Source organism: Typopeltis vanoorti, chromosome 8 (assembly GCF_054136105.1).
Source record: "Typopeltis vanoorti isolate ZY-2024b chromosome 8, IOZ_Tvanoo_1.0, whole genome shotgun sequence".
Taxonomy (NCBI): Eukaryota; Metazoa; Arthropoda; class Arachnida; order Uropygi; family Thelyphonidae; genus Typopeltis; species Typopeltis vanoorti.
The window spans coordinates 101,618,936-101,644,947 of NC_143556.1; the positions used below are offsets into that span (position 1 = coordinate 101,618,936).

Here is a 26,012-nt window from a genome sequence, read left to right on the forward strand (position 1 = left end):
CAAAAGAGTTAATAATATTAATAGGTACGAATGATTTCAGAGAGGACAAAGAGTGTGTCAGAATGGATATCAGGAGGCTGCTTAGAAGGATAAAAGAGAATAGTGTGACAGGAAGGGTAGTTAGCGTGTTGCCTAGGTATGACTGTGGCGAAATGAGGCGGAGAGCAAGGATTATGAATGATATGCTGGCAGAAATGCTTTGTTAGTGTGTGGAATGAGTTTGAGGGAAGAAGTGAGCTGTATGGGAGCGACTGCATTTGAGTGGTTATGATGTGAGTCGCTTGGAGAGACTGCTGCTGGAAGGTAGAGAAGTGAATAGAGAGAATAAATCAGATTGAGTGGGAAGTGATGTGGAAGAGCGGGAGAGTAAGACAGGAGAGATTGAAGATGTGGTTATGAATAGGGAAGTGAGTGGTATGAGTATAGAAAATGAGAGAAATGGGTGTGCAAGAGGAGCAGGGAAACAAGGAGGCTCAGGGTTTACAGGGGTACACAGCATGAGAAAGGTGGATGCTCCAAGAGGAGGTGAGCATGTGTAGGCAGGAAAGGAATGGGATGACCAGGGATCAAGAGGAAATAGTTGGAATTGAAAAGGGTTCTAAAATGAAGAAGCAGAAAGGGAAATGGCCCAGTCGAGCATGGAGAGATCACATCGCGTGAGTGGTATCAGTGGAACTAGCTGTAGTTCCAGAAATGAGCTGTTGTGTTTGTATACAAATGCTAGAAGTATAAGAAACAAGGCAGATGAAATGGTTGCACTAATTGTGTCTGTTCACCCAAAGATTGTCAGAATAAGTGAGACATGGTTGGAAGAGGACGACATCCTGACAGGAATAGAGATGGATTGTCATGATGTGCTTTGTGAAGACAGAAGGGGTAAAAAGGGAGGGGAGTGCTATTGATGATAGAGAAAGAGTTATATCCATATAAAGTAGAGATGCAAGATGGAAATAGTGCCAGTGGTTTTGAGGCAGTATGATGTGAGATAGAGGTGAATGGAATCAAATACTTGGTGGGATGTTGTTATAGACCAGGTAATGTGGATGGTGGTGATAGTGAAATGTACAATCAAAGTAGCCAAGTAAATAAGAAAAGGGTGATCATTATGGGTGATTTTAATTATGGCAATATAGACTGGAATGATGAGATAGCAACTGGAAGTAAAGAAAATGAGTTTTTGAGGGATAACTACCTCAGACAGTATGCAACAGAGAGCACATGAGGATTGAGGGTCTTGGATTTGGTCATCTCATCAGAGGATGTAATTATAAATGAGGTGTCAAATCATCCACCAATTGGTGAGAGTGACCATGAGGTGATTACCTGGGTGGTTGCCAGCAGTACGAGGACCTCTGTGAGAAAAGGGTATATGCGGAACTACAAGGGGGGTGATTATGAAGAGCTCAGGACACAGCTTGCGGGTGCAGAGTGGAATGAGCAGTTAGCTGGAAAAGAGATCGATGTAGCTTGCGGGATTTTCAAAAACTGTTTAGTAGATGCAATGTCTAAATGTATTCTAAGAGTGAGAAGGTTAAATAAGGTGGGTGTGAGATGGATGAATAAAGAGATTAAGCATGCGATACAGAGAAAAAGGGCATTGTAGAGGCAGCATAAGAGAAGTGGAAATAACCAATTCAATGAGGTCTACAAAGACCAAGCAAGGAGGGTGACTTGGTTGGAGATGGTAGCTAAAGAGAGGTATGAACAGCAGTTGGCTAATGAAGAGAAAAAGAATCCTAAGGAGTTCTTTTGATATGTAGCCAGCAAAAGAAAGAATAATTATGGAAGGATTATTATTATTATTATCCAATCAATATATAATTATTGATTGGAGAAAATTGTATAAAGACAGCTGATGCAGAATGTGTGGTGGAGATACTTAATGAGCAGTTGATAAAGATTTTTCAATCTTGTGAATGTGACTTCATGGAGGGATTGAGAGCAGTTGATGATGGGGAGGAGAGACTGACTGTAGGTGAGCAAGAGATGTATGGGGAGTTGAGTTAACTAGATGTTAATAAGGCTGTGGGACTTGATAATATATCACCACGTATTCTGAAAGAATGTGCCAGGGAGTTGATACCTGCCTTGACATATTTTTTTAATACGAGTCTTGCACTCGGTCAAGTTCCTAAGGAGTGGAAGGAGGGCAAGATTGTGCTACTTCATAAAGGAGGTGATCAAACTCAAGCATCAAACTATAGGCCTATCTGTGTGTCAGGTGTTGTGGTTAAGTTGTTGGAGAAGCTTGTGAGAACTAGGATCCAGAGTTGGGTTGATAACAATGGTATTATCTTTGATGGACAGCATGGATTTGCTAAAGGGAGGTCATGTTTTGTAATCTACTTACTTATTACAATAAAGTGACTGCTTCCTTGGACAGAGGAAAAGGATACACAGTAATATACTTGGATTTCGCAAAGGCTTTTGATAGAGTACCTCATGATAGGTTGACAGTCAAACTAGAGCAGATGGGGTTGGATATTAGATTGGTGCATTGGATTGGAGACTGGCTATCTGATAGCTATCAACAAGTTGTGTATGGGGGAGCAATATCCAGGAAAAGGAAAGTCACTAGTGGAGTGCCTCAGGGGTCTGTTTTAGGTCCATTGCTGTTTAACTTGTATATTAATGATATAGGTGAAGATTTGGATGGAGATATTCAGTTGTTTGCAGATGATGCAAAGTTGAGACAAACCATGAAGTGTAGTGAAGATGTTGTGGCCTTACAGGAAGACTGGAATAGATTGAGTGATTGGGCACGGAAGTGGGGATGTGAGTTCAATGTTGCAAAATGTAAGGTTTTAAAATTTGGAAAACAAAGATGGGATGCAGAATTTATTCTTGGTGAGAATATATTGTTGGAGGTAGAGGAAATAAGAGATCTTGGGGTGATAGTGGATAAGGATCTAAAATTTAGGGGACACATCGCCAAAATTGTGAAGACAACACAAAAGCTTCTGGGAATGATGCAGAGGACACTGACGTGTAGAAGTAGGGAGATTCTTGTTCCGTTGTATAAGGCTTTGATTAGGCCACACATGGACTATTGTGCCCAGATTTGGTCACCAGGTTTTCAGAAGGATGAAGAAATATTGGAAAGGGTCCAAAAGAGACTGAAAGAGACGTCCAGAGGTTAGAAACTAAGGTAGTTTCTGACCTCTGGAATGTCGAGTATGAGGAAAGATTGAAAAGATGTAATTTGCAGACTCTGGTGGACAGGAGGAAGAGGGGAGATATGATAGAGACCTACAAGTTGGTAAGGGGTTGTTATAGGATCAATGGTGGAGAAGTTCTACAGAGAATAGTGGGAGATCAGGGGTCATCCCTGGAAACTGTATAAAGAGGGAGTGAGAGGCAGGTTTTTTTCGTGCAGATTTGTGAATGATTGGAATGCCTTGCCTGAGAATGTGATGTCTGCAAAGAGTTTGAATGTGTTTAAAACACAGTATGATGAGCTGTGTGTATGTGATAAAAGGACCTCCCAGATGAGTCTTTGACTCCATGAGGTCTTGGGGTAGTAATAATAATAATAATAATAATAATTCTCTTTGCCTATTCTTTGTACACTTAATGAACTGATTATTATCGCTGGACTTATGCTCCTTTCATATTGCATGCTTAATCTCTTCATTCATCCATTTCACACCTACCTTATTTAACCTTCTGGAATACAATTTAGACAATGGTTCTGCCAGATAGGTCTTGAACTGCACCCAAGCAGCATTGATCTCCTTTCTATCCAACTCTTCATTCCTTGCTACAATTGCAAGCTCTCTCCTCAGTTTTTCATAATCACTTGCCTTATAGTTCCAAATATATATGCTTTCCTCACAGAAGTTCTCAAATAGTTGGATATTACTCATGTAAGCATTTCATGGCTACTCTCACCAACCAGAGGGAGATTTGACTCCCCATTTATAATAACATCCTCTGATAAGATAATCAAATCCAAATTCCTCGAAATGCCCTCTGTTATATACTACCTCAGGTAATTGTCTCTCAGAAACTTGAGAAATTCATTTTCTTTGCTTTTGGATTCTATCTCATACTTTCAATCTACAGTACCATAATTAAAATCACCCTTTTCCTATTTACTGACCCCCTACACAAACAGATAAAATACTACGTGTTTTCCCTACAAACAACTTGCAAGATCACAGCAAAACTATTCCTATTCCTCATAATCAAGATCAGAAAATATAGCTAAAGTTCTTTGCAGATATAATCTTCATATCACTTTCAAACTGCACATCTGACTAGCAACCTTCATCCATTCTCCTAAAGATCAGCTTCATCCTTTTGCACCTGCAACTTAGCCTAGTTTGGAAAGACTAGTAGATCTGTTAACATTCATCTTGAAGAACATAAAATCCGTGTCTGCATTCATCTGCAAGACAAATCAGGATTGGTAAACCATGCTCTGGACATTCCTTCACACAGAATTAAGTGGAAGAAAGAAACTGTGCTGCACACAGAAGTAATATAGTCTTATAGGTCTGAGAGGCTATTTTTTAGAATCAGCATCAGCTATGAAGTGCTCTCTCTGTTCCCCAGACACAACAAATACAGTGCATTAATTTGCTAAAGATCTAGGAGACTGTCATCCTCAGACAACATTAGCCTGACTTTTCTGAATTAATTTCATTTTTATCTGTCCTCCTCCTCCTCCACACACACACACAGGGCAAGATGCAGTGGGGGGGAAGCAGAAAATTAAAGTTGCAGTTGGAGATAGTTGTAGAAACAATATGAATTGTTTTTACAACTATCCAGTTAAGTGCTGTGGGTTTATAAATGTGGTTTACAACATTTATAATTTGTACTCTGAAGAGTCTGGTTGGAAATCTAGCAAAATATTAATAAGTTCAAAACTTAATTATTTAACATCACCCTTCACTGTTATTCACAACAGTGCTTCAAGTAATAACAAATATCTAAGCCCATCTATACATAAGTGGCAAAAGTCTTATAGTCTTTACCTTCTCACTTCTTCCAGCTTACACTTCCATGTCTTCTCATACAGTACTTTTCACCTTGGAAATCAGTTATACCTTCCAAAATAACCAATCTTTCACTTTCCCTCTGTGGTCTCCCTAATATCCTTAATCTTTGCATCCCCAGAAATGCAATTTCATACATTCTCAGGCATACACTCTTTTTTATAGAATTACTATGCAGTGCTCTCTTTTGCCCTTTCATATATTAGTCTCTCCCCCCCCCTTGCACCAGAGGCATAGCTAGAGGGAGGGGCAGTCTGCCCAGGGCAGCACTTTGAACAGTTTTGAACTTTTGCAGTTAATTCTAAAATACAGTCTTGAGAACTCAGTTCCAACTATTGTAATACTACAGTGAATTTTCTTCACAATTGCTGTAAGTGTTGCTAGTTGTGAGAGGAGTTTTCTAAATAAACTTGATTAAGAATTACCTACATTACTATGAAATAGACTTCAAATGTCATTGACTGAAATGTTATTTTTCTTGCTTTTGCAAGAAAAATAACATTTCAGAATGTTGAAATTAAAGTTTCACTTCAAAAATAAATATGGTGTTTTAATTTATTTCCCTATATGTTGTTTTGACTTTTTCTAGTATTTTTGGTGTGTATTGAGAGGGCCTGCAAACTCAGGGACCGTCCCGAGCGGCAAAAGCTCTAACTACACCACTGTCTTGCACCTCTTCTTTTATTCTTTTGTCTGCTGTACCACACCAGTTCATTTGAGCTAATACTTTATCCTTTTGAAAGATGCCACATAAGACACTATTTCTCTCTCTACCACTTTATCATTCTCCTTTTTATCCACAATGCCTTTCATGTTATCATTCATATATTATTCACTTTACGCACTTCTTCTACTGTAAATTATACTTGTCAAAAAAATTATATTTTTGTCCTTTACCCAAGTGTAAACAAACAAAGTTTGTGCATGATATATCTTTGACTAGGCTACTTGGATATAGAGACTGTTGACTTTATATCAGTTGTCTTGGTATCCCACTTCCTTTCAGATGTGTATAGTGCCATAATAAGGTGATACACCTTTTTGCTACTTGTATATGGATAACTTATGACATATGCATTAATTCAACCTTGGTATCTTTCTAGTCTGTCTTCCACCTCAATAAAGAGATGACTCTTCTCATAATTCCATAGAAATGTATAGATCTGAAAGGAACTGTGCTTGTATATAGAAGCAAACAGCTTCTATATACAAGTAGCCTAGTCATGAAGATACATCACATGCAAACTTTTTTGCTTTCATTTGGTTCAAGGCTTAAACGGGATTGTCATCCGAGGATGAAAACAGCAAGAATGAGTAAATCAAAATTGAAGGCAATGCTGATCGTTGTTTTTTTTTAATACATCAATGCTGTGGTAATAGTTGAATGGGTACCAGAGTGTCAGACAGCTAACCAACATTATTACCTTGAGGTTCTGGCCAAGCTGAGAGAACGAGTGAGGAAGAAGAAGAAAAAGAGACCTGATCTGTGGAAGAACAATGCTTGGATTCTCCATCAGGACAATGCTGCAGCCCACAGTGCATTGTCTGTAAAGCAGTATCTGGCTGATAAGAAGATCCCAGTGTTGGACCATCCACCTTACTCGTCGGACTTAGCTCCATGCGACTTTTACCTTTTTCCAAAGATGAAATCTGCATTGAAGGGCATCCATTTTCAGTCAGTGGATGAGGTAAAGGAGAAAACAGCAGCTCTACTGAAGCAAATAACACCTGATGACTTGCAGCACTGCTTCCAACAATGGAAAATTCATATGCAACAGTGTATATCATAGATAGAGGAGGGGAGTATGTTGAAGGGGATAACAATTAAGTTGTACAATTGTAACAATAAACCACATTTTTGCAACCAGTCTTGTTATTTAATAGCCACACCTCGTATAACTTAATGAGTAATGATGGTCACAAAGAGACAGAAATGGATAAAATAATTAAGTTACTGAGTGACTTAATTTTGCAAGGGTATATCATCCTAATGAGGTTACCTCTTTGCAAGGGTATATCATCTTAATGAGGTTACCTCTTTAACCTATGTGACAGATACTAATGTGGGAACAGAGATGGATGAATTGGAGGTTCTTAAGATATTGCAGAATTTCAATGTAAATACAGCTGTGGGTTTAAATAGGATATCAGTTAGGGTTTTGTGAGAATGTGCAAGGGAACTGGCAGTGCCTCTGATTAGAGTCTTTAATTTAAGTCTCAGCTCTGGTAGAGTTCCAAGGGAGGTTCTAAGACCAATCAGTATCTCAGGTGTAATGATAAAAGTACTAGAAAAATTAGTCAAAAAGAGAATTTAAGAATGGATGGATAAAAATACGATACTGTATGAGGTCAACGTGGTTTTGTGAAGAGTTGGTCATACCTTAGTAATTAACCAACTTTTTATCATAGAGTAACCGCTGATTTGGATAAAGGATATGGCTACAACAATGATTTTGCTGAATTTTGCAAAGGCATTTGACAGAATACTGCATGGAACTCTGTTACGCAAATTAGAACAAATGGGATGGACATAACATTGGTTAAGTGGATAAGAGGGTGGCTTCTGGACAGATATCAAAAAGTGGTATATGGAATGGGAGAATCGGAGCAAAAACAGGTTACTAGTGATGTGCTGCAAGGTTCAGTGCTGAGACAATTGCTGTGTAATTTGTACATAAATGATTTTGGAAATAACCTGAAAGGAAATATTCAGTTGTTTGCTGATGATGCAAAATTAGGTAGAGTAATAGTTAATGAAGGTGATGTGGAGAGCTTTCAAGACAATTTAAATAGGCTATCAGTATGGGCAAAAGAAAATGGGTGTCAGTTTAATGTGGAGAAATGTAAAGTTATGCATTTTGAAAAAAATAGATTACAAGCCATGTATAGTATTGATGGCACTGTATACTCCAGGAATAGATGAAGCTAGAGATTTAGGAGTGATGGTAGATAGAGAGTTAAACTTTAGAGGACATATTGTTAAGGTTGCCCATAAAATGACTTGGCTATTGAAGAACACATTAACATGTAGAGATAAGGGAGTTGTTATTCTGCTTTATAAGGTCTTGATACACCCACATCTGGATTACTGTGCTCAAGTCTGGTCCCCTGGGTTTCTTGGGGATGAGGAAGCAGTGGAAAGGATTCAGAGGAAAGTGACCAAGATAGTGAGTGGCCTGTGGAATGTTCCCTATGAAGATAGATTGAAGGTGTGTAGATTGCTGAAGTTAGTTGATAAGAGAAAAAGAGAGGATATGTTAGAAACATTTAAGTTGCTTAAAGGGTTTTATAGGATTCATGCAGGGGAAATGTTTCAGCACTTGGCTAGAGGGACCAGAACAAGGGGTCATCCCTGAAAGTTGAATAAAGATGTGGTTAGTAGGGGTATGAGGACTAGATTTTTTGCAGAATGAGTGGAATGGGTTGCCAGAGTCAGTTGTGAGTGCTCTGTCTGTTAATGGGTTCAAGGAGAGGTATGATAGATTGTGTGGCTAGATTGAGTTTCCAACGATGAGTCTTCACACTCCATGGAGGTACTCGTATAATAATAATAATATGATTGATGTAATGACACTGATTACATGTCATTTTCCTTCAAAGAAGGAATACGCAAGGTTAGGCTGGATCTTAATATAATAGGGATAAATGCTATTTCATAAACATTCCTTTTTTTTGTTTGTTTGTTTTAATTATATGTATCCTGTCCATGAAAGTCTGTAAACCTGTCATACATTAGTAATGGGGTGAGTTAAGATTTAACTAATCTGAGAGCCCTGCTCTACAAACTGAACATAGAACACTTTCAACCTACTTCAGCCTTCTAATAAGCTGAGCAATGGTCTCACCCTAGGTGGTACAATAAATAATGAAAGTCAATAGATGCTTGTGAATGTCACCTCACAACATTTGCAGCATCTACACAACACTGTCATTGGATCCTAAATGCATTGTTAATTAGAGAATGAAGATGCTGTACTCAACTAATCAGGCCAGCTATTCAAAAAAGCATTCTAAATGTTAAATACAGATGCTTCATTTTTTGTGACTTATATTTCAACTAATAATATCCTTATAGTTGTATGCAGAATAAGAATTTAAGTTGAATTAAAGAAAATAAAATTATTTACACTTCTCTGACACTAGCAGAAAGAAAAATTTATTAAATAAAATCATACTCTCCTAGGCCTTTTAACTGTAGCCAAATTTTTGGATCGCGAAGAAGTACATCATTATGTTCTCAACATTACTGCCAGTGATCATGGCCGACCTCCTCGTTCTAATTTTCAGTTGTTGCACATTTATGTAGAAGACATAAATGATAACTCTCCACAATTTGAAAGTCATCTGTACAGAGTAAATATATCTGAGGCTGCTCCAAGTGGTTCTCTAATCATAAAAGTTAAAGCTATAGATAAGGATTTAGGTAATGTTGCAATTTTATTTTTTATTTATTATTTTATTTTTATTTATTTATTATTTTATTTTATAAAAATAATATAGAATGCTGTTGCATAAGTTTGAGGATATGGGATTGGATTATAAACTACTAGTTTGGATAAGAGGATGGCTTTATATAGATAGATAGATATAAATATACATATTTATCCCACACATGAGAGGTACAAGAACCTATAGCACATCAGTGCTGTGTGTAAGGTGTAGATGAGGATTGAGAAATAAGGAAACCTATTGACATTCTTCTTAAAGAGCTGCTGGATTGAAATTGTTGGGAAACACATCATGAGGAAGAGAAAAAGCAGGTTTGATGAGTTTGCAGTTATACTGTAGAGGAGTGTTGGAATGATGTTTGCCAATTCACTAGAGCAGTGACAATGGAAGTACCTGTAGAAAAGACACACAGCTGAAACATTGCATATCTGAGATAGAGGTTGAAGTGAGCCTGTGAGGGAAGGGTCATCTATGAGCCAAACTGCTCTCCTCTGGACAGCATCAAGAAATTTTAAGGAGGTTTTGGGTGCCCCACCCAATTGTGTTCAGTATTCTAAGGATGGATGGATTTGGGATTTATATAGGGTTAGTAGGTTAGTAGCTGGGTGGGTGTAAAATAGCTTCTTGAGGAAAAGAATGCCTAATTCTTTAGAAGCTGAGGAAGCTATTAATGTGATGTATTTGTGCCAAGAGTAGGAAGCTACACAATTTACATTAGATCGTTGCTTATAGCAAAAACTTCCACATCATCTGGCTTGATCTGTAGTGCTGGAGAAGGGGAGCAGTTGGAGTTGTGGACATTGAGGTCACCTAGGATGATGACTTCACTGTTTGGGTAGTTCTTTCTTTTCATGAAACTCAACCAGGATTGTAGATGGTTGACTTTCATGAAGAGCAAGATGAAGAGGTCTTTGTGGTTTTCAGAGTTTGGAGACTGGTAAATGCAGCAGATGAAAGTTACAAAGTGGTGCAAGGAAACCTTCAGCCAGAATAAAGTCAAAAGCAGAGGATTCTAAATTTGGGATTCTCTGGCAGGCAATGTTTGTCAGGCTATGCATTATGGGAAGGGCCACTACCCAGATCAGTTTCTACCTTTATTGAGGTCTCATCAGTGGGAACCAGACCCAGAAGTAATACCAAAGTTGGAGTAATGCAGAAGTCATATTTTAGTAATAAGGTGTGACACCTTTTGGCTATTTGTATGTGGAAATATGACTTCTGTATTACTTCAACCTTGGTATCACTTCTGGGCCTGGCTCCCACTGATGAGATCTTAATAAGATGCAAAACTGGTCTGGGTGGTGGCTCTTCCCATAATGACATTCTTCTTAAAGATATGTTCTTAAGGATATGTGCATTGCTTTATGGGATACTAAGGCAATTGATGTGAAGTCATTAGCCTCTATATACGAGTTGCCCAGTCATGAAGTTACTTCATTAGCAAACTTTGTTTGCTTACACTTGGATAAAGGATGAAACCAAGAATATAATTTCTTGGCATCTTTAATTTGTTTATAGCAAGAATGTATTGAAAATTAGGTATGGAATATGGATGCTTGGAACATTTGAAGATAGATTAGTGTCATGTGTGAGAGAATTGGCTGCATTGAACATGGAAGAATGTGGGCATCTAGAGAGAGATTGCTGTTCTTAGGGTAATTAAGGGTATTAGGACAGGAAAATTAGAGTTATCAATTATCAATGTTATCGTGTGGGGATAATCACTTGGAAGATGAGAGAATGTATAGTATATTTTGGAGTCAGATGGAGTCTTTGGAGAGTAATAGCAAGTATAGGAATACTGACAATGCAATAATGCTTCTCTATACAAATGCCAGGTTTATCAGGAAAAAAGGAGTGGCATTGATACCCCTCAACTTTCACCCTATCCAAAGATTGCTGAAATCAATAAAACATGGTTGACAGAAGATGATGATGATGTCCTAATAGCAATAGAAGTAGAAGGATATAACGTATTTCAGCAGTTTAGGAAGGGTAAATGTATTGCTTATGATAAGTAATGAGATGAGCATCATCTCAGAAAAAGAATTTAGAAGGAAATGGCACTATGGTGTTGATAGTATAAAGTGTGAGATGAAGGCAGCAGGAGAGGATATTTAATGGGATTTAATTGTTATAGGACAGGAGTGATAAGTAGGAGATGTTCACTGACTTTGCACTTGCCAAAGTAAGTGATCGTTATGGGAAATTTTAACTACAGCAGTATAAACTGAGCAGAGGAAACAAGACACAGAAGTAAAGGTATAGAATTTCTGGAATTTTTGAGTGACAGATGTTTAGGTATGTTGTAATAGGTTTCACGGTATAAAAAGAACACAGATGGTTAAGAAAATAACTATTAACTTAAAAGCTAATATTTCGCTGGTATTATAACCAGCATCTTCAGAGCACACAACACAAAGTTTGTTACAAGGGCAAGACAACCACAATCCGGTGTAACAGTGGGGACAGTATAAGTGATTGCAGCGTGCAACACAAGAATAATCCAAACCTTAACAAGTATGGCTGTATAAATCTACCAAAGATTTGGGAGACAGTCATCAAATTAATATTTATTATTTTTATCATTTGGACTACTATTTCAAAACTTTGAATTTTTTTATTTTTTTATTTTTATTTTTATTTTTTTAAACCTAGATGGCACCATATTAGGACTTTAGTCTTGTGTTGCACGCTGCAATCACTTATACTGTCCCCACTGTTACACCGGATTGTGGTTGTCTTTCCCTTGTAACAAACTTTGTGTTGTGTGCCCTGAAGATGCTGGATATAATACCAGCGAAATATTAGCTTTTAAGTTAATAAATAGTTATTTTCTTAACCATCTGTGTTCTTTTTATACCGTGAAACCTATTGCAACATGTCTGACGAACACATAAGCCTATCCACGCGTATAGATGTTTAGGTAATATGTAGTAAAGGGAAAACAAGGATCTTCTTCTTCTTCTTCACTTGCTAAGCCTTGGTTCTTTGCTGCATGTATCATCTTCTTCCATTCCTTTTTGTCTTGAGCTTTATCATTCCAGTTCTGAATTCCCATCTCAGTTAAATATTTTTGGATATTATCTATCCTCCTTGAATGCTTGTTTAGCCATTCTCTCCTCACCTATTCTTTTCACAAGTCCAAGCCATCTCAATCTGTATGCTCTAATTTCATCAACTAGAAGTGGGGATTTATAGAGTTCTTATAGTTCTTAAGTATGTTTTCTCCATCTGTTGTGTTATCTCTTGCAGGTCCACAGTTCTGAATTCCCATCTCAGTTAAATACTTTTGGATATTATCTATCCTCCTTGAATGCTTGTTTAGCCATTTTCTCCTCACCTATTCTTTTCACAAGTCCAAGCCATCTCAATCTGTATGCTCTAATTTCATCAACTTGAAGTAGGGATTTATAGAGTTCTTATAGTTCTTAATTATGTCTTGTCCATTCATCTGTTGTGTTATCTCTTGCAGGTCTACAGACTTTTCTGAGGATTTTATAAACATCTGCAACGCTTTTGCATCTGTTATGCTCCAGGTTTCTGCTTCATATAGAACAATAGGTCTAATGGATTGTCTTGTATATCTCTGTTTTAACTCTACTTGATAGAATTTTGGAAGATAGTTAATGATGCAGTGAATGATAAGATCTATTAGCAACATGTATTCTAGCCTTTATCTTTGTACTAATTTTATTATTTCAAATATTCAATGTTCTAAGACATTCAAAGGAAATGGCACTTTTAAATTTCAGGTTATCGATAGTAAACTGGTCATTTTCTGCTTGACTGTGATTTCTGCATACATTTAAATATTCAGTTTTATCCTGATTGATTTGTAATCCTAGTTTTTCAGCAACAATTTTGAGTTTTCTAAATATTGTTCTAATGTTTTCAGCATTTTTTCCAATCAAGTATATATCATCTGCATAACCATGACAAGGATCAAGAGTTTTTGGATTAGGTCATAGCATCCTACCATCAAATCTGATTGTAATTGAGATATCCTTTCACCCAGATGGCGAGTAACCGCATAGTGTTGACTTGAAGGTTGAATAGACACATAGAAGTATCAAGGAGAAAATAATTTATGCAGAATTATAAGGCAGGTGACTATAATAATCTTAGAAATTAGCTTGGAGCAGTTTTATGAGTAGAAGAATTGGAAGAGATAAAAATCTGAAGTGCTTGATCAGGAAGGATAGGAAGATTTGAGGGTTTGAAGGTCCAAGCTAATTAAAACATTTATCAGCAGCAATAGGAAATTACATGCCTCAAATGAAAAAAAAAGGGAAAAAAAAGCACAGGTTGATGTAAAGCTGCTGACTAATGAAATCAAACAGAACTGCAGATGAAAAAGCAGTTATGGAAAATGTATAAAGAGAGAAGTTAAGAGCAGTTGTATGAAGATTATAAGACTCAAACCAGGAAAGTGCCTAGTATAAAAAGGAAGTTAAAAATGGAATATGAGAAGAGACCAGCATTGTAATCCATGGAAAATTCTGAGAAATTCTTTTCCTAATTTGCTAGTAGGAAGAGAAATAAATTGTGAATGAATGATGCTAGATGGAAATAGGTGTTGAGTGACCTATGCAGATGACATAGTAGAGCTGTTTAATGATCACTTTATTAGGATATTTTATTCCAGAAAAGCAGATTTTATTTTAAGGATGGAAAGGTTTTTGAATGTTTAGAAGTGCATGAGGAGAATGTGTTTCAAATGACTAAGTGCTCTGGAAACCAGTAAGGCAATGGAAATGGATGGGATGTATTTTAAGAGAATGTACTAAGGAACTGACAGATCCATTGACTTTTGCAATTTAGTGAGTCTTACTCCTGAGAAGGTGTCCAAGGAGCAGAATGGTGCCATTAGTTGGGGATAGAATGGAGGTGTCAAACTATAGATCACTTTGTATTTCTTTTGTGATTGTTAAGGTTTTGGAGACATGATGAGGGTAATATTATTCATGAAGATAAGTATGGATTTTGTTAAGGGGTGCTTTTGTTTCAGTAATGTGCTTGCCTTCTGTAATAAAATAAAAATTGTAATAATAATAAAAAACACACATATGATAATAATATTAAAGACATATACTTTTATAATAAAGACATATACTGGTACTGCCTTTGGTGGAGAGGGGGTTGCAAAGGCATTTGATAAGATGCCACATAATAAGTTCATATTTAAATTGCAATATATGCATTTAGATATCAAGTAGATATGTGTTTGGATATCAGGCTATTGAAATAGATTGGAAATCTGACAGATATTAGAGGGTTATACAGAGGAGCAGTATAGTGGAAAAAAGAAGGTTACGGATGGAGTTCTATAGAGCTCAGTAGTAAGATCTTTGCTGTTAAATATTTATGTCAATGAGACTCTGCAGGGAGATATTCAGTGTTGTAGGTGATGTGAAGCTTGGAAGGGTTATTAGCGATTGCTGATGCAGTGGTCATTAATATATTATCATTAATATTAATGACTGTGGTTATTAATATTAATATACATGAATAAACTAAATAGGTGGGTGAATGAATAGGAATATTAGTTTAATGCAACTAAATCTGTATATGTTTTGTAATTTGGGATCCACTAATTGGAGGTTGCATACTCTGTTAGTGTAATTAACTAGATGAAGTGGAGGAGGCAAGAGATCATGTGGTAATGATTGACAGAAGTTTGAGGTTTAAGGAACATATCACAAAGGGGGGGGGGGGTGAAGGTAACCCAGAGGATTGCTGCAATATTGTAGAGGACATTGACCAGCTGAGTGGTAATACCACTCTTTTTATCTATAATCCAAAAGTGGTCATGTCAGACCACATCTGGATTATTGTGTTTAGATCTAGTCACTGGACATTGAGGAGAATGAAGTAACTTTGGAAAGAGTATAGAGGAAGATATCAAAAATAATATTAGGATTGTACAATACTGGTTATGAGGATAGGCTGAGGGCATGCAAAGTTTGGCAAATAGAAGATGAAGAGGTGATATGATTGAAACATTTAAACTGTTTAGAGGTATTTACTGGATTGACAATGGAGAAATCCTGGAAAGAAGTTGTAAGGAGGTAAAGTGGCTTTTTTTTTGCATTAAGGATGGTTGGACTAGGGAATGAATTGCTTGATGAGGTGGTGAAGTGCAGATGGTGAAAAGGTTTTATGAATGGTATTATAGACTTTAAGTTATCTAAGTTGGACCTATGATGACTGTTGTGACTTCATGGAGATTCTGAATCGTAATAATAATTTATGATTAAACTGTATTAGAATGATCTCTATATATCTTATTTAAACAAAACTTTCTAAAAAGAGATTCTGAACAAAGGATTATGTAGCTATTAAAGAAATGAAAAAAATCATTTTAATTTTCATGAAAATTTAAAAAAAAAATCTTAATGTTTTTTTTTCATCCTTCTGACCATTAATTAGTTAATTCTTTGCTTATTATTATCATTTATATAAAGCTTTTGTTAAAGGAGATGCTAATACTTTTCTTAGCATCTCCTTTTAGCTTTACTGAACTAATAATAATGATATATATATATATATATATGCACAGTGATTCTTAGAAATTTTATTATTACATCATGCTTTATCATAATAATAACTAATTCAAAATTTTACTTTTTTTTCATGTGCATAATGAAGGAGATAATGGTAAACTATCATATATGATCCCAGTTGGTGTTGCAGATAACAAATTTTCAATTAATTCTCAATCAGGAGAAATTCGTACAGCCACAACCTTAGACCGTGAAGAAAAAGCATCATACTTTATTACTGTATATGTTCGTGATGGAGCATTTCCATCTCAGTATGATACAGCAACTGTTATAGTAGAATTACTTGATGTTAATGACCATGCACCCGAGTTCGGAGATTCGTGTTATACTCTTCAGGTGCCTGAAAATAGCGACCTTAGTGTAATACATACTCTTCTTGCTACAGATCATGACAGTGGCCGTAATGCCGATGTCACTTACACAATTACAGGTAAATAGGTTATTAATCTTTTGTCAAACAATTCATATTTTAAGTTTTTGTGTATGTTTAATAATAATAGTAATGATGATGATGATTGTATTTGTTGTTTTATGTATTTATTATTATTTTTTATTTTATTTATTATTTATTTTATTTTATTTATTTATTTTTTTCTTGTCATCTCACTGCTGTGGAGTCCTAGAAGTCATTTATGGTGGCCACATTATCCACTCTGCCCATGAAATGTATTTCTGTTATTAGTTTTATAACTAATGGACAAAAAACTTGTATATACTTGGTCTCTATTTGCAACATGATACTGTGTCACTTCAAATCTTTATGTTTTTGAAACTGTGCTAAGAATGAGCACCAATCCTCCACCAGGAATTGTTGATTCCTGCCAATTTCATAAAGATGAAAAATTTTTTTGTAAGCACCTTCCTATACTGTGCAACAAATTCTCTTTGGAGTTAGGGGAGCTCAGTAAAAGACATAGGATTGTCAGTATGTTGTAAAAAACAGTGAACACACGTTATTGTGTTCTAGAAGATAGTAATTTTCATGTTTCGTGGAATGGAACAACATCAGAGCATTATCAGGTCATCTCGTTAGTGTAAAGATATCTCAGCATGTAATGCAGATGATAACTTGGAACAGCAGTGAATATGTTGCATCAGTGCATACATTACTGTTCTTTCCTCCTAATGAAATGGATGGATCTGGGCCACACTAGGAAACTGGGCATCCCGGTTTCAATACTGGGATGCCCAGTATTGAAATACTTATATTCACATAAAAAGATGCACTTATCTAGTCATTAAAAATGCACTGCAAGATGACTTATTTGAACAATGACATTCCTTTTATATGTTCATGAATCCATTGCCTACATTTCTCACTGAACATGTGAATAGGTGTTCTGGGAAATAATGAGAAGTATATGCTAAGTAGCTCATCCATTTTAATTCCATTGAACACTTTTAAATAATAATATATTCATATTAAATAATCTATATCATGTAAGATTATATTTCAGTGTACATACAATTCACCTATTGTTGCTATCCTGTTTTGCCACATAGTGGACTTATACCTGTCTCGTAACATTTCTTCTCACTGAAATACCTTCTGTATGCATATGTAAAATAATCAGTTATAATTTTGTTTTTAATTAGTGATATATTATTATTATTATTGTTATTGTTATTATTATTAACATCTGATCTTCATGGAGTCAGAGACTAATTGTGGGAGATAAACACTATCACACACAAAGCTCATCCAACCGTTCCTTAAACTGATTCAATGTGTCTACATTCACAACATACTCAGGCAATGCATTCCACTCACCAATTGCTTGCCTCTCAATTCTCTGCTCATACCTTCCTTATACAGTTTCCAGGGATGTTCTATGCCCCCCCCCCATTCTATCACTCTTTGTAAAATCTCTTCCATGTCAACCTGATAACAACTGACTAACTTATGTGTCTCAATCATATCCTCATTGCTCCTCCTATTAATGAGGCTTTGCAATTTACATTCTCGCAATCATTCCTCATATTTCACATTACAAAGACTACTGACGACCTTTGTGAATCTTCTCTGGACCCTTTTTAACATATCCTCATCACTATAAAAACCTGATGACCAAATCTGTGCACAATAATCCATATGATGCCTGATCAAGGCCTGATACAATGGCATCATAACTTCTTTATTTTCTGCATGTCAGGTTCTTCCACATCATTGCCATTATCCGATGTGAGGTCTTCACAACCTGTGCAGTGTAGGTCCCTGAATTTCAGGTCCTTATCTACCACCACTCCCAGATATCCCATCTCCTCTACCTCCTTTAAAGTTTCCCCACCAAGTGTATACTTTGCATCCTATCATTGCTTATCAAATTTCAAAACTTTAGACTTTACAACATTCCACTTACATGCCCATTCATGCAATGTATGCAAGTCTTTAGATAATGCCATAACTTCTGCTTGACTCTGCATTGCTCTCCCCAATTTTGTATCATCTGCAAACAGCTGCATATCACCAGTTAAACCCATCCCAATATCATTAATATACAAACTGAACAACAATGGTTCTGAAACGGACCCCTGAAACACAACACCACCAATGACCTTCCTCTTTTGGGATCTGCACCTTAATATACAACGTTCTGATACCTATGTGACAGCCAGTCACTGATCCAACTCAGAAGTCTGTTATCCAATCTCATCCATTTCAGTTTAATTAACAGCTTTTCACGTATCAGTCTATCAAAATTTTTTCAAAATCTAAAAACACCACTGTACATGCAGCTCCCTTGTCCAAGACATTTGTCACCTTGTTATACTATATAAGTAGGATTATTAAATAACTTAAGGAATTCACAACATATACTAGAATATTAAATTAAACTTTAATATATATTTCCAATATTTCGACAACATCACATTGCCATTTTCATGGGAACTTAAGATAAAGACATGTGCACGCAGGCACTACACACAGCAAATGAGGACAAAGCAAGGAAGCTACCATTTTTCCTATAAGTCCTGATGGTGCTCCATAGCGGGCTATATTAGGTAATCTTGGCCATTGGGCTGAAGTTCTCCTGATGTATGTTTCTCAAATTTGGGGCAGTCTCATGCATCTAAATTTGTTGAGGTTTGGCATGTTCTTTAGGGCTGAAGCTAATTCCATGAATAGTTTTTCAAATTTGAACTTGCTGCAGTGTATTACTGTGGCTTTTTTCCACCTTATTCTGTAGTGTGTATCCAGAGCATGGTCTGCAAACCCAGAGTGGCTGTACTGTTGAAACCAGATGTAGTCCTTGTGTTCTGAAATTCTGATATTTGCTATCCTGCCTGTTTGGCCAAACTAGGACAGTTTACAGCTGCAAGGGACCTGGTATACACCATGTAGGTCTAGGTGAAGTGGTTGGTCTTTAGTGGAGCAGATAAGGGATGCCAATTTTCTATATGGTCTGTAACAAGAGGTCAAGTCATGTTTTTTTAGGATTTTGGTAATTTTTTCTAAGGTGCCCTGGATGTAGGGAATGGTGATGGATTTAGATAATCTTTGTTGTGAAGGGGGGGGGGGGGTTGTGGATTACTGGTTTGAGTATTTTTTGGATTTTTTTTGGGGAGTAGCCATTGGCTGAGAAAGTGTTAAGGATATGATTTAGTTCAGTGGTTAGGGCTTTGTCATTTGAACAGATTAGTTTAGCCCTGTTGAATAGTGTCTTAATAACTCTATATCGTTGTGGGGGGGGGGTTGTTGGTGAATGTATCTGCCTGTATGGGTGGGTTTTCTATAAACTGAGAAAACGAAGGTTCCATCAGGTTGGCAGGTGACTAGTGTGTCTAGGGAGGCTGTTGTTTTCCTCTTTTCCCAGGGTGAACTTGATTCTGGGGCAATGGTTGTTTAAGTTCTTAACACTTCCTTATATTAAAGGAAGTGTTAAGAACAAGTGATTGCAGATGAATGACATTAGATGAAAATGGAGATTGAGTGACCAATGTGATCAATGAAGATGACACATTGGGATTGTTTAATGTTCACTTTATTAGGGTATTTCATCCTGGAAAATTCAGTTTGATTACTAGAGAGATATCACCAATGCATGGAATTCGACAGCTCCACTGATCTGCCTTTTCAGTGAAGGTCTGATATGGGCCCCAAAGAGTGAAAGGAGGATAAAATAGGGCCATTACAGAAGTCAAACTATAGACTAGCTGCATTTTCTCTGTAGCTGTTAAGAGTTTGGATAAATTAGTGAGAGATTGTATACAGCATTGGACAGATGAGGGTAACATTATTTGTGAGCATCCGCCTGGATTTGTTAAGGGTTGCTCTTGTTTCAGTAATGTGCTTTCCTTTTATAATAAAGTAACAAGAGCTGTTGATGAGAGAAAGGTGTAACACTGCCATTTTTTTGGATCTTACAAAGGTATTTGACAGGGTGCCACAAAATCAACTGATATTTAAGTTACAACATATGAATTTAGATATTAGGTAAGTGAACTGAATTTTAAATGGATTGTCTGATAGATATAGATACTACCAGGAGCTGTGTGTGAGGCAGCAGTACCAAGGAATCAGAAATTCACGAGTGAAGTACCACAAGGCTCAGTACTGGGACCTCTGCTGTTTTACCTTTATGTCAATTATACTGCCAGTAGATTGCAAGGGATATTCAGTTGTTTGCAGATGATGTAAATCTGAAAAGGATTATTAGTAATAGTACTGATACGGTGGCCTTATAGAGGGATTTGAATAAGCTAGACAGATGGGCAAGGAATGGAGATGTCTGTTTATTGCAACTAAATGTAAGTTTTAAAATTTGAGATCCACTGATGAAAAGTTACATATTCTAATGGTGGAACTATATTAAAGGAAGTGAAAGAGACAAGGGATCTTGGGGAGATGATTGATAGAAATTTGAAGTTTAAGAGACATATCACAAAGATGCAAAGGTAATTCATAGAATTTAATATATATTTAGTTTAATCCTTTATCCAAGTGTAAGCAAACAAAGTTTGCACCTGAAGTATCTTCAGGCCTAGGGCAACTCATGGCAAAGGTGGACTAAGTTCTGATCACTTTCCTTAGTATCCCATAATGCAAAGCACATCTCCTTGCAGACATGTATAATGCTATGCATTACGGGATGGGTCACTACCCAGACCGGTTTCGACCTTTTTTGAATGTCCAAGTACAGGTCAAACTCCAAAAACTCAGTGTTGTTCCCCTCTGTAACAGGCTCATCCTGCCACTGAGAAGAACTCTCAGCATTGGCTCTACCCCGTGGCAGGCTCACCCCACCACCGAGCAGAGCCACTCATTTGCTCATATGTCATCTGAGGGATAACAGCAAGAGCCGTGCCTCAGTTAACTTCATGAGCTACAGCATTGCCATTCATTACCTCCCCCCACCCCAGGATCTGGGTGACAGCAACAGCCAACCCTCAGTTAAAACTTCATGGGCTACAGCATTGCCATTCATCACCCAAGCTTTCACCTGGTTTCAACCTTTATTGAGATCTCTTCGTGGGAGCCAGACCCAGAGGTGATACCAAGGTTGAAGCAATGCAGAACTCATATTTCCATATGCCAGTTGCCAAAATGTGTCACACCTTATTATTAAATTACTCTGGATTAGAGAAAGATGTTGGAATTTTTTCCCACTTGGTTAGACTATAAATTATATATTTAGTTTAATCCTTTATCCAAATGTAAGCAAACAAAGTTTGCACCTGAAATATCTTCAGGACTACGGCGACTCGTGACAAAGGTTGACTAAGTTTTGATCACTTTCCTTAGTATCCCATAATGCAAAGCACATCTCCTTGCAGACATGTATAATGCTATGCATTATGGGAAGGGTCACTACCCAGATTCATACTCCTTCATAGTCACTACTCAGTAATTCACAGAATTACTGAGAATTATAGAGAAGGACATTGACTAGCAAAGATAGAAGGGGGGTTGCGATTCCGTCGTATAAAGCACATCTCAAACACCATCAAATCTCATGCTCAGATCTCCTTACCAATATCTGAAGGTAATAAATTAACCTTGAAGAATATATATATATAGATAACAAAAAAATTATATCAGGACTGTCCAATGTTAGTTATGAAAACAGACTGAGGGTGGGCAGAGTTTGATGGATAGAAGACAAAGAGGTGATATGATTGAAACATTTAAACTGTTGAGAATTGGTTATAGGAGTAACATGGGTGGAAATCTTTCATATAGTATAACAAGGGGGGGGGGAGCTAGGACAAAGAACCATACCTGGAAGTTGTGAATAGAAATGGTGAAGAAGAGGGTGAGAAGTGATGTTTTTGCATGAAGAGTGGTTGGACCACAGAATGCATTTCTTGACAGGGTAGTGAGAACATGAATGGTGAATGAGCTTAATTTAAGGAGTAGTAAGTTTGGTATGATAAATATGATAGATTTTATGTTTGTCTGACTTGGGCCCCCCCACAATGAATCCTGTGACTTCATGGAAGTACTAACTAGTGATAGTAATAATAAAAAAAGAATGTTATCATTCATTTAATTTGCACTTTTAAAGTTGATCATGTTCTACAAGAACAATCTGTTCTTGTAGAACATGATAACATGATAAGTAGAACATGAACTAAAATAAATATACTTGTTCCTTTTATATATCAACAAAAGAATTTCTCAAGAAAATTTCTAAAAAAATATTTTTTATTAAATTAACAGTTAAATTAATAATTAAATCAACATTACATTTATTAAATAACACCCATTTCTTTTTAGATGGCAATATTGGAAATAAATTCAGCGTTGATCTCCATTCTGGACAACTGTCAAGTCGTCCTCTTGACCGTGAACAAATGTCTCATTACCGACTAGTTATAACATCAAGGGATCAAGGAGTTCCTTCTAAAATGGGCATCTGTAATATCACTGTAGTAGTTTTGGATCAGAATGATAATGATCCCCATTTTGACCATGTGGAATACAGTGCTACAATTGCTGAGGATATTACTATTAATTCTACTGTGCTAACAGTTAGAGCTCATGACAAAGATGATGGCATAAATAGTCAAATAACTTATTCTCTCAACAATGAAACTAAGAGTCTTTTCAGAATCGACAGTAATACTGGTGTAATAAGTACAGCAGGGTAAGTGTTTATTAGTTTTAATTTTTGCATAAACATATCACACAGGGAAAGAATGTAAAAATTAAATTATACAGGGTGGCCCATAAGTCATGAAAGGATTTAAAATGTGAATTAATTTTTTCATTTTATTTTTTTCAGATATTCTAAGGAACATTTGAGTAATTAATAATGGAAAAGTTCACAACCCAACAAAGAACTGTAATGTGTAATTTTATTTTGAAAATAAGCATTTGATTGGCCATCATGATTGGCAATAACATTCTCCATATCTGACAGTTCCTGACTTCTTTTTATGGGATTACCTGAGGGAAAAGGTGTATGTGAACAAGCCCCTGACAATCCAACAGCTGAAGGAAAACATTCATGCAAAAATTAGGGTGCTGCAGCCAGAAACATCAACAGCTGTCATGGAATATGCTGTAAAAAGGGCCCATCTTCTTTGTAAAGCCAAAAATGGAAGGCATTTATGTGATGTGGTTTTTCATGACTAATAAAAAAAATCTCTAGGTTTTGTATTTCATTATAACAAAAAAAAGAATAAAAATAATTACTAAATAAAAAAGTTATTCAATGATTAAACCCCTTTGTGACTTATGGGCTACCCTGTATAAGCCTTTAATTTTTTTTTTTTTTTATATGGATAATGGAGAAAGTTCATTGTAAAAGACTCAACTACTGTCTGGAAAGTTTATTTATACAAAAACAGTTACATTCAATTCTCGTAGACAGGCTTATACGTTGGTTATGCATTATTAAAACACTTAAGGAATAGAACAACGTAGTTAAGGATATAAATTAAATTAAACTTTAATAAATATTTTCCGATATTTCGGCAACGTCACATTGCCATTTTCTAAAGGAACTTACAAAAAAGTTACATGCACGTAGGCACTACAACACAGAAACTGGGAATGAAGAGATGAAGCTATTGTTCTCCTAACAGTCCTGATGGTGCCCTCTAGCGGGCTAAGTAGGTGTTCTTGACCATTGGGCTGAAGGTCTGCAGATGTAGGCCTCCCAAATTTGGGGCAGTCGCATACAACCAAATTTGTTGAGGTTTGGAGAATTTCTTAGGGCTGAGGCTGATTCCATAAAGAGTCTTTCAAATTTGTATTTGCTACGGTGTATCACTGTAGCTTTCTTCCACCGTATTCTGTGGCGTGTATCCAGAGCATGGTCCGCAAGCCCAGAATGACTGTATTTGTGAAAACGGATGTAGTCCTTGTGTTCCGAAATTCTCATATTCGCTGTCCTGCCTGTTTGGCCAAAGTAAGACAGTTTACAACTGCAAGGGACCTGGTAAACACCAGGTAGGTCTAAGGGAAGTGGTTGGTCTTTAGTGGAGTGGATAAGGGATGCCAATTTTCTGTAGGGTTTGTAACAGGAGGTCAGGTCATGTTTTTTTAAGATTTTGGTAATCTTTTCCGAGGTGCCTCGGATGTAGGGAATGGTGATGGATTTAGAGTAATCCTTGTTGTGGGGGGGGGGGATCTGTGGTTTGTAGGTTCTAATATTTTTTGGATTTTTTTGGGGGGGTGGCCATTGGCTGAGAAAGTGTTGAGGATGTGATTTAGTTCAGTGTTTAGGGCCAAGTCGTTTGAACAGATTAGTTTAGCCCTGTTGTATAGTGTTTTCACTACTCCATATTGTTGTGAGGGGGGGGGGGGGGGGAGTGGGACTGTTGGTGAATGTATCTGCTTGTATGGGTGGGTTTTCTGTAAACTGAGAAAACCAAGGATCCATTAGGCTGGCGGGTGACTAGTGTGTCTAGGAAAGGGAGGCTGTTGTTTTACTCTTTTTCCAGAGTGAATTTGATTCTGGAGTGTTGGTTGTTTAAGTGTGTTAAGAAGGAGAGAAGTGTTTCAGAGCCATGTGGCCAAATAGTGAACACATGATCAATGTAGCGAAGCCATATGGTTGGTTTTTGTGGGGCAGAGGCTAAGGCTTTTTCTTCAAAGGTCTCCATAAAGAAATTGGCCAAGGGTGGGGAGAGTGGTGAACCCATGGCTGTCCCCTCTATTTGTTTGTAGAATTTTCCCTGCCAAACGAAATAGCCTGAGTTAATTGTGAACTGAAATAAGGCTGAGATATCGAGAGAAAATTTAGCTTGGATTAGCTCTAGTTTCCTTGAGTGGGACATTTGTAAATAAAGAGGACACATCAAAGCTGACCATTATTTCAGTATGTTGGAGTGTAAGGTTTTCTATGCTGGCTTTGAAATGGGCTGAGTTTTTTATGTGTGATGGTGTGTTGCCAGTATAGTGTGTGAGCTCTTTGGCCAAATGTTTAGCTAATTTGTATGTGGGGGAATCAATGCCATCCACTATGGGACGTAATGGCACATTTTCTTTGTGTATTTTTGGGAGTCCGTAAATACGGGGGGGGGGGGGTATAGAGTTAAACGGCTTTAATGTGTTGGTAACTTCTACAGGCCAAGAAGTGACTCTCTTAAGGAGCCTGTGAAGTTTTCTAATTTGAGAGTTGGTGGGATTGTAATTGATAGGGAGGTAAGTGGCCCGATCTAATAGAAGAGCATTCAGCTTACCTGTGTAGTCCTTTTGGTTAAGTACTACAGTTGCATTACCCTTATCCGCTTTGGTGATAACTAATTCTTTATTATTCTTCATTTCCTGTAGAGCTTTATATTCCTTGTTTGATATGTTGGTTTTTGGTGGTCTTGCTTTGGAAAGGACACAGGCTACATCCAGTCTTACACTGTTGGCGACTTGATGTGGAAGGTGGCGGATTCCGCGCTCGGTCTGGATCATAATATCCTCACTAGGTATTTTATTGGGAGCAATGGCGAAGTTGTGTCCACGTGAAAGTGCGTTGAGTGCTTCAGGCTTCAGGGTGACTGAAGAAAGGTTGATTACCATGTTGGTAGCAGGTTTTGGAAAGACGGTAGA

General features: G+C 37.0%; 1 protein-coding gene across 1 annotated transcript in view; it reads left to right on the top strand.

Annotated features, from left to right (window-relative positions):
* Positions 1-26,012, top strand: part of ds (dachsous cadherin-related 1) — a 342,130-nt gene that overhangs the window by 227,602 nt on the left and 88,516 nt on the right. The window contains exons 9-11 of the mRNA XM_090396431.1: positions 9,187-9,426; positions 16,104-16,448; positions 22,737-23,106. Of these exons, the coding sequence (XP_090252557.1) occupies positions 9,187-9,426; positions 16,104-16,448; positions 22,737-23,106 (955 nt within the window). The remainder of the gene's footprint in view (positions 1-9,186; positions 9,427-16,103; positions 16,449-22,736; positions 23,107-26,012) is intronic.